The following is a 17,723-nucleotide window of genomic DNA, read 5'->3' as shown; positions in this document are numbered from 1 at the left end:
TTGCCTTAAAAAAGGCTGAGTGAAAACAATGAAAACTGGTGTGTTTTACATTCTCCCCTATAAAAAAGGAAACCAAACCAAACATGTGAATAAAGAATTTTTTCTTCCAAAAAAAATGAATTTTCCATTAGACATACAATACAATTACATAGATACATATGTTCAATACCGCACATTCAATCTGCCAAAATAAAGTAATGATTACAAAGCCAACAAAGATGCTGCCATATATATATATATATATATATATATATAGAGAGAGATGTTTGTACAATGATTATAGCTTTCATAATTGCACTATGCCTCAATAAATGTGAATTACAGGCTTGTGTTCTATAGAATTCTTACAAAAAAATACTCCAAAGTAACTTGGGAATGAGGAAATGGTAAATCAGAGTGGCCAATCAGAAACGAGAAGGGCTTTACTTTGGTACAAACTGAATATCAACACTTCGCCCTTTGACATGGGAATGAGCCAAATGTGTTCTCCACTGCCATTGGATGAAAACAGTCAAGAAAGCAGGGCTTTGATTGGACAGATATATGAACACCCTAAAATGTTACCGGACAAGTCTGCAGGTCAGGAGGGAGGCTGCCTCAAGCCCAAGCTGTGGTTGCTTTTTGTGTGTTTGTGCGTGTGTGTGTGTTTGTGTTTAATACCGTTATTTATTGAACCCTTAAAAAGCTGCAGGAATCAGTTGATCAATACGTCGGTCAGCCCTGCTCTCTGCTCTTCTCAACACTTTTCCTTCCATCAAAAGTAGTAAACAGCACAACGTGGAGCTGTGAGTTGTTTTGGTATTGGCAAATAAATAAAAATACTAGCATAACAAACTAATGTGGCACAGTGGAACATATTCATTTAACAACAATGTCTTATAAATTATCCCCTCCTCCTCCACTCCCTTCAGTCCATGACAAGCGGCCGTCGCCATCTTGGTTCACCGGAGCGGAGGTCTCCATGTGCCTCCTCACCTCGTCGCCCAAAGCTTCCAAAGCATCTTTAAAGCCAGTTTCCCTCACGCCTCTAAAACGTCGCTCAACACGTCAATGTGGCCGTGTGCTTCCACGGTGGCAACACCTGCCCCAACTCATCGCATGGTACCAAGGTCAATGTGTCAAATTCATATGAAATCATTTAAAAATCACAGTTTATGCCAAACTCATCAACAGACTTGCCCAAGGATCCTTTTCAGGAACAAGGAAGCTGTTGATTGGAGATGTGTTACATCACTTCCTGTTGGGCCAACAAGTAAACGCCTGTGAGACAGATTCAGAACAAATCCACAGGTAAGGATTCTTGTTTATAAAAAGGGAGGAGGGAGGGGGCACATTGCATTTCTGCTCTAACGTATTAGTCTGACGGGCAACACCCCCCCCCATTTAGTTCCTTTCTTTCTGTCAGAAAAACGAACAAGAAAAAAACTCAACAATGCGCAAAAGCCTAAAAAAACGAGGATCATTGCTGCACATGTTCGATAGCAAGTCCCTGCCAACTCTTCACCATAACCGACCCCTCCCTCCCTAGATTTCATCAACTCCCTAAATAGCAAGGGAAGATTTACTTTGCTCACCCCTTGGCGACCAAGAGATCAACAAACCGCAAATAAATTAGTATTATGCATTTCATTTTTTTTCTCAGATTTTCTTTTTTTCAGAGTGTGTGTGTGTCTGTGTGTGTGTCTGATCTCTCTTTTCACAGATTGCAGGAGTCAGTGTGTGTTGAGGCCTCTACACCAGGTTGTACTCCTTCAGGTTGAGCTGCAGGATTGTGTCTTTGACGGCGGCGAAGACAAAGCGGATGTTCTCCGTGTCAGTGGCGCAGGTGAAGTGAGAGTAGATGATCTTGTCGCTGTCTGGGTTCAGGTCCACGAACATCTTGAGGATGAACTCGCGGCCTGCTTGGGCGTCCCTCTGCGGACCTGAGGAGGAGGAAATGATGCTCCGTCAATGCACGTGCAGCACCCATTGTTAATGTGTTTTAGAAAGGGACAGTTTGACCACAATCCATTCAAGACATTTCGAGGCTTACACGCATGCAATAAACCCTGATTATAGTGGTTTTAAATTTCAAAATCCACAAAGACATGTTTGATATCAGCCGCATCACATTTTAAATCGTTACATTAAGTACACTTTTGAATAATTGGTTAATCAACTGATAATAAATGCTTTAGAGATGATTTATCTAAAAAAAAAATACTTGGCAGAGAAATTGTTAGCATAATATTCTCTTTCTTGAATAGAACATAAAATTTGGACGCAGATCAAATGAAGCTTGCCGATCATGAATGACATAACTTTGACCATAGTAATTTGATCAATCGTGGTCTGAACACAGAGCCTCAAAATAAAGATGCATATTTTGGGAGCACGTAGTGAATAATGGTATTCTCTGTGCAAACAGGTCACTTCTGTCCTGTTGTGTAAACTTGCATCTTATCGAGAAAAAGCTGTCCCCAGTGCCTGGTTGAAATGTTGATGTTTGAGTTTGACTCTGTGCTGCCGTCACTCACCATCGTATTCTGGGAAGTAGTCGACCAGATGAGAGTACATGATCTTCTCCTCCAGCAGGTCCTTCTTGTTGAGGAACAGGATGACGGAGGAGTTCTGGAACCAGGGGTACGTGATTATTGTCCTAAACAGAGCTTTACTCTCCTCCATCCGGTTCTACAGAGAGACAGAGAGAGAGAGAAAGAGAAAGAGAAAGAGAAAGAGAGAGAGAGAGAGAGAGAGAGAGAGAGAGAGAGAGAGAGAGAGAGAGAGAGAGAGAGAGAAGGAGAGAAGGAGAGAGACAGAGTTAGCCATTGAATTAAACCACCGTCATGAAGTACAGATTTTTAATAAACGTTTAAGCACACCGGAGGGAGAGCAGCACGGATGAGAGGGAAGGGCGGCCATGTCGCCTTCAAGGGTTTAATCTCTGCCTTGCACTTGATTTCCGAGTTTAATTAAACAAAGCAACCATTGTAAGTAAGTAAGCTGTGGATACCACATCAGCAGTGCATCAGTGTGAAACTCTCATGTGTTTTATTTCCGAAAAAACACCGTGTGGCAGTTTAGACAGGATGCGCAGATGGTCAGAAACAATATGAACGAAAAAAAGTGGACACAAAACCCGACCGACAAACATATGAGCACACACCAGCTCATTAATACACACAAACCTACACTTGGGCTGTATCCATCTCAAGGAGATGTGGCCTGAGGCAATATTCAAAACAGCTGGCTGATCATTTACAAATGATTTACAAACAAACAAGGGGTGGGGCTCCCCCTGGCAGGAGGGGAATCTCATTTCCATGGTTTTACATCAGGGGTCGCTTTTTGCCTTCAGACGCAACTAGTCTTTCACATGAAATATCCATCCATGACCCAAATCTGCTTATCCTTTAGGGGTCTGGAGCCAATCCCAGCTGACATTGGGCAAGAAGCTGGGTACATCCTGGACAGATCGACCATCACAGGATCAACAAACAGAGACAAACGGCCATTTACCCTCACAACTCCAGACAATTTAGAGTCTTCAATTCACCGGACCCCAGTCTGTAGGTCTTAAATATATAGATTAATCACCTCGTTGTCTGATTCCACCAAAACTTGGTCGTACTCGCTGAGCGCCACCAGGAACATGATGGAGGTGACGTTCTCAAAGCAGTGGATCCACTTCCTTCTCTCCGACCTCTGACCTCCCACATCCACCATCCTGTCAGCCGGGAGAGAGAAGGGCAGTCGTTAGAGGCACTTATAAAACGTTGCATCACCAGAGATATAATGCACATCCTGAGGAGCCAAACATGAGTCAAATGTGATGAGGTGGCTGATCAATTTGACCTGACTTTGAAGTTAGTCTGATAATCAGAGAATAGAGAATAATAGGGCAGATTTCAGGGTAGATTCATCCCCTCCTGACAGTTGCGGGGACGTTACAGGTACGTACAAATAATCTGATTTGATTACTTCAATGAATGGCCCCAGGTGTCCGGAACCCTCAGTGTGTGGTCCTGTGTCTCCACTTCGTCTCCTGTCCTGTTATTATGATTAAACTATTAGATATTCGTGACATCTGACTGTTGTCTTTGATCTCCCACACTTTTAAAGCGGTTACGATAAGAAAATCCTCTAGTCTTAGTTATAAGTGACACTAGAGAGAAGGGGAATTTGTAGTAAAAGCGTTTTTTAAGAGGACGTCTCATTGTTATAAACCTAACTTTACGATTTGAGTGTAAATCAGAAAAATACTTTGTTATACGAGTAAAAGTAGTGATTCTACATCTAAAAACAAAAAAAGTTCCATTAAATATTAAGCAGCGCTTTCATAATTCTACAGATGGAAACCCGACCTTAACAAAGCATCATATTTTATTTATCTTCTATTGGCTTACTCTACTTTTTGCATATAAAATATTCATCCATGATGTAACTTGTAAGAACAACCATACGATGAATGCAGGCGAGTTGGATGCACAACATTTCCTTTTCAAAAGCTACTGAAATAAAATTAATAGCTCCCAAAATAAAAAACTATGCAAATCAGTGATTGTACTTATTTACTTTTTTTTTACTACACAGTCATGCTGTTGTGTGACCATATTAATATATTTTCCTTTCCATCAACAGCTGTAGTTCAAGAATGTTATCACTATTTATATTAGGATATAAATGGTAGTTCTTCTTCACATTTCACTTTTTCACATGCTCTGTACCTTCACTGAACTCCCAGGTTCTACAACAGTGCAAATTTTATTTTAGATCCGATCAGATCTTACCTGAATATGACGCTCTGCAGGTCAAACGGGTATTCGATGATGCCCGTGGTCGGGACTCGAACCCTCAACACGTCCTGCTGAGTGGGAAGATAGGAAGGCACTGCGATTCGGTCCAACGCGTTCAGGTAACTACAGAGGCAGAGAAAATGATTTAGGACGACTGTTTGTCATCAGGAGCACTGTGAAATAAAACTTCAATTGTTCTTTAGCTGTTGCTTTCATATTTTGCTTTAAGTTTCCCTCATTTATAAACATGGGTTCAATTCATACAGTGCTCAGAAGAGGGATGTTGACATCTGGATCCACTGTTATGTCTACTCACTACTTAGTGGAGTCTGAGAGCTGGTATTCCCTCCTGCGATCATAACACTCCTGGATGCCCGGGTCATTCCATAGGCTCTTGATTGCATCTACGTAAGGATTCTCGAGCCTGTTGATCTTTTCTACGTCCACCTCCCTCACGATGTTGGCGTTACCCTGGTGGAGAAACACCCAGAGGAAAAGTTCAGTTCTTTACTGCGACAGAGGAGAAACATCAAACATTTTCAGTTTTTCTGGATCTTTGAAACTATTCAAATGCAGGTTGAACAGTCCTAATTATCACGGCTTAATTCTCTAACTCTATATCCAGAAATGTGTTTGCGCCCCCAGGCTCAGCACGGACCTCATATCTGAAGCTCAAATCCCGCCGGGCCTTTTAAAAGGGGAAAGTTTTCATGGCCCACAGTCTCATTAAAACTTTCCGTTGTCCCACGACAAGAGACCGACCTGAATGTCGACACAGTTTCACGTGTCACACTGACATTCCTGATGGTAGCATGATGTACAAGCTGAAGAGACCTAATTTCAGCTTTAACAATAATGCCTTGTTCATACTACGCAATTTTAGCCAGTTTCCAACTCTGCTCTCGATCCACTGCCATCAATCACCATGTGTGAACCCTCCAAAGAAACATTTTTAGAAAGGCTCGTCATCCCGTCCACCTTATCTGTCCAGAAGCCGGCAAATAGATAGACCAATCAGCAACAACTACAGGCCGGACACACGGAGTTGATGAAAGGAGTGGTGTGTCGCCCTCTGTCATGTAGTGTGAACTCCTCACGACTACAAGACTCCCAATCACCCAACAGGAAGTCGTGTGGTGTGAACTGCACAGCGATCCGACGGCTGTGAGAGTCGCAGAGTGTGAACTTAGTGTTTGTCACGTTCAGCCAAATGGTTTCTGAAAAGTAACCAACTCTTCTCTGTCAGATTTATATCGGCTTTTGTAACATCTCACTGCATGATAAAAAAAATTATTTAGATTAAATTAGATTTTCACAGTGAGTTATAGATTTCATTTAGAAACAAATCCCACATGCACAGTAGCAAATGAATACAGGTCATTCACTGTGGACAGGCTTTTATAAAATGGAAAGCTGTTACAACGGCATGACGGTTTATTAGAATGAATTATACATGACAGACATAATCTATAGAACCCCCACCTACCTTACCCAGTAGGCTTTCATTAAACTACACAGGACATTTGTATAGTCTGTTAGAACTGCAGTTACCATGACCCATATGAAGAAGAAACCCATTTCATTTAAAGCACAACATCAAAAAATGACAAAACATCGTTTCTATTCTCAGCGTCGACCACGTATTGAGGGACTGCATGAGCTGCATTGGAATGAGGCGTCTGCCGAACCAATAATGGGGTCTGAACATTATTTAGACATGAAGGACACAATGTGATGGTTTGGGTCTGGGGACAAATGAAGGGACAAAAGAGCTGAGAGTGAAAAACAGTGAAACAGATATCTGGTATATGGCAGATATGGTGCCCGGGTTTATTGGGAGGGCTTGATAAGCTTTCTAGCCTGTGATAGTGGTTTTGTAAAGACAGGTTTCTTTTTCACTTCCTTAGTGAGGTCCATTGTTTAAACCTCTACTTCCCATTTATATGAGAGCAAAGGGTACAAAGTATTCAGTAGTTCTGCTGTACACGCACAAATCTGAAGCAGATAGCATAACAGATCCTTCTCAGTGTATCGGTGCTGGCATTAGTGTGCAGTGACGTGTAAGAATAGGAAAACCCCTTACATTAAAAACAAGATTTTTCTAAATAAAAAGGATTGCTGTAACATTTTTACTCAGAGTCTTTAAAAGGAATCTTCTTGGTTTTTCTTGTGTTTAAAGTGGCTCAAACAATGGTGTGTAGCTCAGCTGAGACAGCATATTCAGTTTCATTCTTCGTGGACATGCACACACTGGACGGGAAGCGAAAGCAAACGTTGCAATGATCCACAACAAGATAAGAGGAGTAAGATGAATCCGAGCTGTGGGCCCATTTTAAATCTCAGAGTTCTCGTTAGACAGGGGTTGGAGGTTTGGCTCCACTTAGTTGTAACCGCCTGTGTCTCCAGAATTAAGATGTGTTCTTTATATTTAATGCCTAATGAAGGTTAATGTTGTTAAGTTGTGTCTTTAATAAACTCAGTGCTGACAGGGAAAATTCCACCTTTTCACAAATGCTCAAAGTGTCAAAGGAACATGGATCAGAATAAACTGGGAGATAGACATTTTCATTTACTTTCTTAAAATAGGGTCTTTCAACATTTTCGTGAATTTCTCAAGCAATAATGTTGACACTCGATATACCTTGGCAGAGGTATGCGATCTCTGAACGTCTTCTAACATGTGAACATTATGATCTGACTTCAGGATACAAAAATCTACAAAATGTTCCTCCCTAAATCTCTACAGAGTGAAAGCTCCTCTGACGGGACAGGATGGGAGGAGCTTCAGCAGCACTGTCAGATGTCACCTGAAGTGGTCTGATTAGTAAAAACTCCTACGTTACACGTTCTTTTCATTTGTCACTCGCACAGGAAGCGAAACCACGAGGTCGTCGTGACATCTCCCAAATCTGTGACTACGAGGGTAACTCCTTCCTTAGTGACATATAGGGAAAGTAAGGTCAAATAGGAGCGAGTGTGAGTGTATATATTTCTGTGAATATAGATAGATAGATAGATATGGGTTTACACACGGGGGAAACATGGGAAACACACAGGCAGACACAAATACACACAGTGTGATGGAGTGCTGGAGCACTTTGAGGACACAGGAAGTGCCGAAAAGGACAGGAAACGATTATGGATGGCTGTTCCAAATGAGATAGACGGCGCTCTAAAAATATACAAGCACACTGTGACCACTTTGCAGCGTCTCCGTCGCTTTTTCTGCAATTATTCCTCACCCTTGACCACAGTTGTCACTTCAGTTGGGGGGGAATTTGAAAAAGCACAGATGTAATTTACCTTGTTGTGCTCATATTTGTAGGGGACCTTGAGCGTCTCTGAGGCTCGGATCATGGCCTGCATGGACGTGAAGATGTTCTGATACACCAGTTTGGTAAAACCCCTCTTGTCCTCATCGGAGTAGCCTGTGCCGTGGATAATCCTCATCTGTTTGATGAAGGTGCTCTTCCCACTCTCCCCGGTGCCTGAGGAAGGAAGTAGACAGGAAAAGGGAACTAAGTTTATTTTGTAGGTTTGTGAGACAGACCTTTGATCTCCTGTGTCGGCGAGCCACGCTCCTTAAAAGGACATTTAGACATTTATGACTTTCCTTCACCTTTATGGACCAACAAGGGAACTGCGGCAATACAAGAAAAGACAAATAAGAGCTGAGCAGCGACGCGCCAGCCATAAACATCTTCAAACATGCTTGTATCCCTGCAGTCAATGGTCCAATCACAGATCTAGTTCCACAGTTGGTCAGTCTGACACCGAAACAGAACATGGTCTTCATTATTTGTCAGCGATGCCTCCTCTTCCCTCTGTGCAACCAGTCAGATTGAATTGCACTATAGAGCAATCGACTGTGCATTAGACTGAATGTGCTGGTGGAGCATTTTCAACGCTCCCCATAAGAATCTGATAGTTATGAGGATATGAAATGCATTAATTTATCAGCAAACATGTGGCTATTCACACAAGCATCAGACTGGTGTCACCTTTTGGATCCCCCCGCCCCTCTCAAATGGGCTCATTCGGACATTATCCAGAGTTCTTACAAGGGGCTGGCAGGAGAAACTCCACAGAGTTCACTTCTCACTTGGACATTTGCGTCCATACCTACTCTGGAGAATGTCAGTACAAAGCAGCAGTACATTATATGCTAAACAGACCTGCAGTACACAATCACTGAGTCAGTCACACGCATGATAACAAGTGCTGGCTACTTTCCTCTCTGCGATAGTGGCCGACCAAGAATAACATCTCTCTGCTCTCAGTGATGACAGGAACTATTTGGGTGTTAAGAGCTGGGGCTGTACTCTGTCTTTGGTTCATTCAGAATCTTGGCAGAGCACCTGAACGGTTTAACTCTACCTCACCACCAACTCTTGAAAAGCTCTAGCGGAAAGGGTTGTGCATGTGGGTGCGTTTTGTGTCTAAAGACCAGGAGACGTGGGCTGCATTCCAGTGCAAGTTATAGGAGCCATAAGAGCGCTGTATAAAATAAACTATTTTAGCCCAAGGAGCCTCTCGGCTGTGGGTTCAGAACACTGCCCGGGCACTTTGCAAAACCAGGCTGCAGACTGAACTGGTGCTGAAACACTATCACCTCTGGGGGGAAACAGATTTTCTATTGTGGAGCTGCCAGTTTAGAAACCTGAAATGAGCAGGGAGGGTTGCAATGACAAAACCGGAATTAGCACAATTACCCTTGAAGTGCTCTTGAGCCAAACACTTAATCCTTGAACTCTAACTTGGACAATTATTTTTGTTAGATGAGTAAGACGCAATGAGGAAATGCTGTACACAGAAGCATCAGAATACACTGTAGTCTTTACCTACATCACAGAGGATATTGTTTTGATTGCTGTTTGTTTGTTTTTGGCAGAAACAGAAAAAACAGTTTGTAAAAGATTTGTGTCACCTCCACACGTACATATATCGTAATGTGGAAATATATTTATATATGCACACAGAGTCCCAATATAATTAACTACTACATTAACCTCAATAACAAAGTAGTATTGCTGTAAAATGCCTCGAGTCAGACATCCTAAAAATACACGCATTCTATTTTTTGAACAGACAAACTGGATCAGTGAGTAATCTGAAAAAACGTAGATTAACTGTGCCTGTGGGTTTTGGATCTGGGCTGATCTTGTGTGGCACAGTTATTTCTCCTGATAGCTGTTCAAACACAAAAAACTGGAGAGAACCTGATGGTAAAAAATGTGAGAATGTGGAGGTAGAATTCACATAAATCTCAGACAGAGAAACCTTTCATTTAAAGTTGTTTGTTTTTGATAAACTATGGCTGAGATGCTATTGTTTAGTTTTTTGTTACAAAACTGGAATGCAATGAGTGAATATTCACATTCACTCACATGACAACCGTAATTTGAAAGCTACTGCCGGTTAACTTAGGTTATAGAAAAACAAGTGGGTTATCGAGCATTGTACCAACAGCTGTATGTATACAAAGAGAAATTAGCCCAAAAGGGCCATTAGAAGCCGCTGAGTCACTTTTCTAGCCCAGGCAGTGAACCTTGATTAAACCCAGTTTGAAGTTACTAGATCAACATTATATCTGATGCGGGGTACGTCTGGTCTTGCTTCCTCTCTGGAAGCTAATCCCCAGGATTCCTATTCTGACCAAAGAGGGTGGAGGAAAAAAAAGAAAACAGGCTGCTCGGTCTGAATGTGTGGCTTTCAATTCCTGGTGTACTACGTCTGAACATTTGAAACTTTACAGTGAGCAGCCAAATATTAAAACCCTATACTATCACATATGTAGACTGGTCAAACAGACAATACATCATATTTTAATCACAGGGATTTGTTAGCTTTATCCATGAAGTCATGGGAGTAGTGCATCTCCACAGCCCCTGAAGCACCACTGCATTAGTGTCAGCTCTGCACAGAGACGCCTGCAGCCGGCTGTTTAAAACAAACGGGATAAGAGGAAGCAAAAATGCCGATGTGATGCTTGAACATCATAATGAAAAATGCATGAGTGAAGAAGGGAGAATGAATTAACTGCGCCACAGTGTATTAACACAGGGCTGTATTCGACCATATTCACTTTAACAAAGGCTTAAGGGTGAACTGCAATATGTTTCTCTGAGTCCCTCTGTAGTTCCTGTGCAGTCGTAACATTAGTTCATTTACAGCCTTGCTTCTTACTAGTATTTGACTCAGCCTTGATCTGATGTTAATGGAGAACTATGGGATTATTATGGGATCACCTCAAGCTGTCAGCCTTAAAATCTGGAACCTCTAGTTTTTACCGAAAGGTTATTTACTTTACTTACTTGAAGTGTCAAAGAAAAATAGATTTCCAAAAAAAGAAAATTCTAGCTCTATCTGGGTGACGTGATATAGCTTCAAATGAGCTATGGAATGAGTATGTACATATGCGTAGCCGCCGATGCCCAACCCGGCAATCTCGAGGATTAACCCATGTTAAACATACTCAAATGAATGATAGCGAACTCTGTAGAATGAAACCAAACAATGTCTTTTACTGAGCAGCTGAAACTGTTCAATGACGTTTGTGGAGCTGGTTTCGTTTCTCACTTTCATCAAGAAAGTCAGTTCTGTAGGTGTCAAATCTTTCATTGTAACTGATAAACAGCCCTCAGCCAGAACCAGCAAATCTCAAGGCAGCACAGAGGGCTGAGTCATGAATTTAGTCAAATTAATAATGCATTCGGTTTGAATATTTACATGCTTGGGTGTGTTATTCTCGTTCAGGAAAACTAGATGCAAAGTCGAAAGTATGAAAAATATACCACCTTTATCGCCCTTCCTGTTATGGACACGATTTGAGGAGTTAATGTCAAGAATGATCTGTATTTGAATTATAGCCTGCTGTTATGAAATTAAATCACTTATTTAAAGTGACAGTTATTTAAAGTGATATACTAATAAAACATGTCTATGCTGCAGTGTTAACTTGGCTGCATTCATACAAGAATCATTTGACACCTTCAGGTGGACTTTGTTCAGTCGCAGCCTTGACAAAGTTCTCAGCTTTTCGTTCGACCGATAAAAGCAGCCGACGGTGACGGGAAAGATCAACACTTTAACAAATGTTTTCGAAAGAGGATTTGTACAAAATGTTGGCGTTAAAAATGCTAAATAAGTGTGTTGCCGTGCAGAAATCATTGTTGTTGAAAAACGTTTCCGTCAGTCTGATTGTCTGATGTTTTGCGTGTGTAAAAGGGGACAGGCATCATAAACTAGGTCCAACGGTCTCTTGGGGACTTGAGCTGGGCTGTGCCACTTTTGTAATTGGACAATGTTACAGATGAAGACAAACTTGATAATTATTATTAATGTTTAACCCTTTTGGCTGTCCTTAGAATGAAATATGCAGAATGTACCTAATTTTTACTATATCCTACACATGGCAGTTATTAATTTCTTCTTTTGACCAACCAACAGTCTAAACCCCCAATATATTAAGTTTAATATCATATATGACAAAGAGGCATCAAATCACCACAGTTCAGAAGCTGGACTCAATTGTAAAGACAAGAAACTCTGCTCTTCTTTCTCTGTATCTCTATTGCTCTGCCAGAACAGATTTGTCCTCAGTGAGGCCCAGTGAAATGTCCTCCTGATGAATACAACTTCGGGAAAAAATCTTGTTAACCTAAATCTTGCCACCTTGCATCATGACTCTATTCCATCTTGTTTTATTTTTCCTCAATGACATTCAAACTGGTCAAAGACAGAAAACCACTAGTGAAACTAATAATGTGAAAGATGGTTTTGTTTTTTTTGCGACAGTATACAACAATAACAGTTGAGTTATGTTTGTACTGGCGGTTGATCTGAAAAGGATTTGGTGGGAAGGCGAACAGTTACTATTTCATAATCAGAGTCCAGTTTAATTCCGGAGGCCACTTTAACACTCACAGCTCCGGTGTTAGGTGTCCGTTGAGTTCTGTCCGCCTGCAGAGAACTGCATGCAGCAGCACCGACTACAGCAGAAACTACCTGCGTTAGACAGTGACGACGCTGTCAGCAGCACATTGTCAGGATCTCATTACTGAGCTATGACCAAGACACCACCTTTATATCTTGTATGAAAAAAGAGAGCAAACAGTCGATTGGACATTTTCCATGCCCACACCCACACCAGCCATAAACTAAGTTCTTATCTTGTCTTACTTTGTCCAGCTTGTGTTTGTAAGTTGTAAATGTTGATGAAAACACAGCTCGTCTTACCAACTGGACAATGAAGTGGGAGCTGTTCTAATGGATTTGGACAGTGATTTCATTTTCAATGAATGTGTTTATGTTCACGTGTTGCTGGAGGAGACCACTTTCAGCAGGATCTACCTGAGATGCCTCGGCCTCACTGTTCAACAACATTGATTGTAACTGAGTCACTTATATCTTAGTGCGGTTGTTGTGTCTCTGACTCATTTACCCACAGTAAACTGAATGTGAACCCAAAAGGATCCGGCTATAACTCTGTCACCCCCTCAGCTCAAGCTCCTCTTCCACACCGCAGCTTAAGTAAAGTATTGTTAATCATCTATCCAAATTCAATGAGTCATAATGTCCCTTATTGGTTTACAATTCGTTAATGGATATTAAACCTGCTTATTTTTATGTTGCAATATATGCAGTCTCTGTTTAAGTTTAAAAGCCCAGATGATATGTGAAAAAGATTCTGCGAATGACATGCTACAAGAGTGAAAAACTTGTTTTCCCTTCATGTCCTGTGGGACACAACACACTGATAGTCTATGGGATAATGGAGCCACAAAGAGCCCACACAACTTCCTCTGGTCAACTCCACCACTAGTAGAGGGGGTGGTGCCGTTGGTGTGTAACAGGCTCACTAAAGAGAAAAACACAATTTAACAGCCCTGAGTATATGATCCTATATATTCTCCAGTCAACCTCTCTATGCCTCCCATTAAACCCACCCCACTGTAGACACTCATCTACACTTCTGTCAAAAAGCTTTAGTCATGAACACTTTGCAGCATTTAACACAACAGGAAACTCTTCACTCTAAAGATCTGACCGTAACTTCACTACAATTCCATACTCAAAGACATTAACTGTACACATTCTGTCCAGAGAGGCGTGCTACCAAACCACTGTGAAATGGAATCGCCTGTACTGCTGCAAAACAGAAATAAACGTTGAGTGTGAATGATAACCATGAGTTATTTGGTTCTGTTTGGTTGATTGTCGTGTATCACACAAGGGTGCTGACGAATAGGTGAATCAAAACAACATAATGTCCCATGAGAAAATAAAACCTTACACAGGATCACTCACTTTTTGGGTCACTGGCTGTTTGTGTTAGCATAATGAGCAAACTGTTGGGTATTAGAAGAGATTAAGGGGCAACAACGAGCGCGATTATTTGTCCGTGTTTAACAGGCGAGGTGGCTTTCAGCTCCTTCAAATCCTGTTAAGGGGGATTCATTTCAACATTTAGCGCTAACAGGAGGGCAAACAGGGGAAAGCTTCCTCAATAAACCCCCTCTTAAAGCTCCCTCAGAGGGCAAAAGTGGGATCTAAATATTAGGTTAGGTTTCCAGATTCCTTCTCTTTTATGCATTTCCTAAGGAAGCGAGTGAGGCGAGCACTGGATCGGAGGAGCAGTCTTTTGGCCCCACTCTCCTCCTGCTCCACCACCACCACCACAGACATAACCTCTAATGGGCAGTGGAAATCGAATTAAAAATGGGATGGTGAGTTGTTTTCCTCATATTTCTCTAGTGTGACTAATACTTATACTTTGTCCGGACGTTGTGAGTGGCATCCGGAAAACAAACTACATTACCAGTAGACATGATCATTATAAAAACTGCTCTACACAGGTTTTAAATGCATCAATTACTTGTCCTCATTATCAATCGTGTGCAATTATTTTACAATGCAAATTAACGCTTTACTGTGCAACATATGGCAAAACTGTGCAAACATGCTTTGCCAATAAGGGAGCGGTAGAGAGGACCTCGGTTACAATGGTATTTAGGTATTCTGTTTTGATTTGGATTGAATATTTTCAATATCTTTCTAAGACACGTATAACACATATAAGACTAAGTGTTTAAAAAAAAATGACTGTTAAATTAGCCTAAGGGACGTATATGAGGTGGTGGGGGGGAATCAGACTCATTGCCAGGGTTATCAGACTCATTGCCAGGGTTAACCTACTGCAGGGTTACTAGACTTTGGCCCAGTCAATACATGACACACTCCTGAGCACATCTGGATGGGCCCGACCAGGCTGAGTCAGGCCAGTGGAAGCATGGAGGGGTTGAGACAAGGAAAGGGAGGAGGCCCAGGGACTGGCGAGCATTTGTTTACCTCGACACTGACCAGTTATTCAAAGCAAGTGGTTTGCACACACACACACACACACACACACGCACATTTCAAAACACCAGCCCTCCACTCCAAAACTTCCCACAGGTGGGAAACCCCATCCCTATACCCCCACCCGTCAAAGGAAATTCTTTCTCCGGGAGGAATTTGGGCTCTCCCCTCCCCCGGGTTCCTCCGTGCCGAGCTTACCGAGGAGCAACAGTTTCAGTTCCCGGCGCGCGTCCCTCTTGTCCCGGCGGAGCTGCCTCTCGATCTCGTCGTTGATCCGCCGGGCTTCCTTCGCCTCCTCGCTGAGGCAACACGCCATGATGGACTCCAGAGTCATCCTCTCCTTTTTTTTCTCCTGCTCTTTAAAAACACGTACTTTGCGCTTGTTGGATCACTGATTCATCCAGATCTCAGCCGCGTCTATGGCGTTCTTTAAACACACACCCAGGAGGTCCTTGGATGCCGGATAACGTCCACATATACAGGCCTGCGTCTGATGGAACGACGCGTGGACGCCCCTCGTAGAGGAGCCTGGACGCAGCACAGATTGTGGGCCAAAAAAAGAAGATGTTTGATGAATTACTATGATCGAACCCCACTTCCCCAGATTCGCTTCGCTTCCCGGGTCCTCCTCCTCCCGACAAGGGTGGGTGTGAGCCGAATATCTGTCGGATCTTAATTGGTGGTAATCTGCTTTTCCTTCTCAATGTGATCAACAGATCCTTGTAAGACGCATCCCCCGTGTGATCTCGTTAGGGGCACGGCCACCCGATCAGCCGAGCGCCAGCCCGCCTCTGTAAAAGACAAAGTCCCACAATGTTGGTTAAATGTCTCTTCCAGTGGCGAAAATCCCCCGCGCCGTGTCCGAGTTACCCTCGCGGATGAGCAGGGACGCGTGAAGAAAGGAGTCCGCTCATGTTCCCAGCGGCTCGACTCCCGGGCGTGGTGAGGCAGAATATGGCGGACCTTCACTCCAATCCGCTATAGGCTGTTATACAGTTATCTCTCGCTGCTCTGCTCCAGAAGAAAGCCACGCGTAAACACTCAGCCTTCCAGCAGGAGCCTGTCGACACGGCGGCGGAAAATATCCAACATCGCCACAAATGTTGAACAAACAACGAGAGGCGTTGACGTCCGCGGCTCAGGGGGAGGAAGGAGGTCCAGACCCCGTGCTGCTGCTGCTCACTCTCTCTCTGTCTCTCTCCGGACAATCTTCTCCTTTTCCCCAATTCTCTTCATGTATTTTTATGACACGGGCCATCCGCTCCTCTGGGGCTGACGTCGGGCCTCCTGTCGATCAGGGTGGGTGGGTGTGGGGGGAGTGTCACGTCAAAGCAAACGCCTCAAAGTATTCCAGCCTCAACCTGTGGAATCGAAAAATGTGCATGAATGGACTGAACTCGTATCTGCGTGGGCAGTGGATTTGTTTTAGTACACTGCACTAGTATCGATTCTGCCAATGTAAGCCCACCGGAAAGACCAGATCTGTGTTCATACAGAGTCAGAATAGAGCGAGTTCAAACTTGTTTCGAGCTTTTTATCAGGGAAAATAAAACAATATCAATAATTATCACTGTATGATTTTCATCAATAGCGATGTACCAACATTTAATACATATCGATGGCTAGGTGGTTTTGGTCCAGATCTGGCCAACATGCCACTAATCACATACAGCATAGAATGAAGCCTGCTCTGTTTGCCAGATCTGGGCCTTAAGTGAGCCAAAGCAACACTTTGACAAAAAGGGTAATGTTTGTTTTGGATATTCTGGCCATATTTGCTATTTCACAAGTGGGCAACTTAAGGCTCACATCCATTTTGTGTAGGCCACAAAAAGGCCATAAGTGCTGGATCACTGCCCTGAAGTGGCCCACATCCGTATGCCATCCGGGGTCAAATTTTAATTGTTGCATGTTCATCATTTGTGTTCCATTTGCCTCCAACAAACCGGAGAGTTGTACAGCAGTTGTTGGTCACAATTAATCTTAGAACATGCCCACACACTTGTGGACTGATGAAATGATAAGTGGATGGATGTTAGAGGCTGAATCACGTGTCCACAGTTGATCCATTATGATCATCCCCACTGTTCATTCCTGTGCCATTAGTATTATGAGTGATTTTTGCATTGTGCTATCTTTCCCACAACCCAAACCACTGGCTTTCCTTACCCACTCACGAATAGAAAGATAGTCAGTTGTTGTTGGATGTTATAGTTGTGGTTTTAGGCGGCTGCACTTGTTGATAAAAAATTTAAATGTTAATCAACAAAAGGAATATATTTTACAAATGCAGCATTTATCAAACGTTTTAGATCCTAATTTTTTCTAGATTGTGATTATAAGTTGGGCAGCTCAAGTCCAGTGAAAGCCCAAAATGTACTTAAGTGATGCATTAACTATCCCAAGGTTAAAACAATAAGGACCATCATGTGCATGTCATAGATAACAGGCCTTTTTCAGGGATTAAGAAGTTGTTAAACTCACAGTTTTCCTGAAGCAGTGGAAGTAACTGAAGCATGAAAGTCGTCTCAAACTATTTTCTATGGCGGCATAACTCACAAATCCTCTGTCTGTACAAAGGCAGTGTCT

At 42.6% G+C, this 17,723-nt stretch overlaps 1 protein-coding gene across 3 annotated transcripts; it reads right to left on the bottom strand.

Annotated features, from left to right (window-relative positions):
- Positions 1-84: 84 nt before the first annotated feature.
- LOC133943469 (guanine nucleotide-binding protein G(q) subunit alpha) lies at positions 85-16,446 on the bottom strand. Of its 3 annotated transcripts, XM_062381879.1 has the most exons (8): positions 16,005-16,446; positions 15,333-15,925; positions 8,079-8,263; positions 5,092-5,246; positions 4,770-4,898; positions 3,577-3,706; positions 2,517-2,670; positions 85-1,922 (listed from the first exon to the last, which is right to left on the bottom strand). In XM_062381879.1, exons 2-8 carry the CDS (start codon positions 15,466-15,468, stop codon positions 1,732-1,734), a joined length of 1,080 nt encoding a protein of 359 aa, XP_062237863.1. In that variant the 5' UTR covers positions 15,469-15,925; positions 16,005-16,446; the 3' UTR covers positions 85-1,731. The 3 variants fall into 3 exon arrangements, with proteins under 3 accessions (XP_062237863.1, XP_062237862.1, XP_062237864.1); XM_062381878.1 differs by having other exon boundaries at positions 15,333-16,446; XM_062381880.1 differs by lacking the exons at positions 15,333-15,925; positions 16,005-16,446 and adding an exon at positions 12,702-12,832.
- Positions 16,447-17,723: the final 1,277 nt, after the last annotated feature.

Source organism: Platichthys flesus, chromosome 3 (genome assembly GCF_949316205.1).
Source record: "Platichthys flesus chromosome 3, fPlaFle2.1, whole genome shotgun sequence".
Taxonomy (NCBI): Eukaryota; Metazoa; Chordata; class Actinopteri; order Pleuronectiformes; family Pleuronectidae; genus Platichthys; species Platichthys flesus.
Note: the sequence above shows the minus strand (reverse complement) of the source record. Positions and strands in the feature narration are given on the sequence as shown.

What these genes read in the sequence shown, in the direction of transcription:
- LOC133943469 (XM_062381878.1), bottom strand. Translation starts at nt 15,468, where the DNA reads ATGACTCTGGAGTCCATCATGGCGTGTTGCCTCAGCGAGGAGGCGAAG. An exon ending in ACAAATATGAGCACAACAAG is followed by an intron (nt 5,247 to 8,078) that starts GTAAATTACATC and finishes TTTCTCCACCAG; the next exon opens with GGTAACGCCAACATCGTGAG. An exon ending in TGGTGGAATCAGACAACGAG is followed by an intron (nt 2,671 to 3,576) that starts GTGATTAATCTA and finishes GTCTCTCTGTAG; the next exon opens with AACCGGATGGAGGAGAGTAA.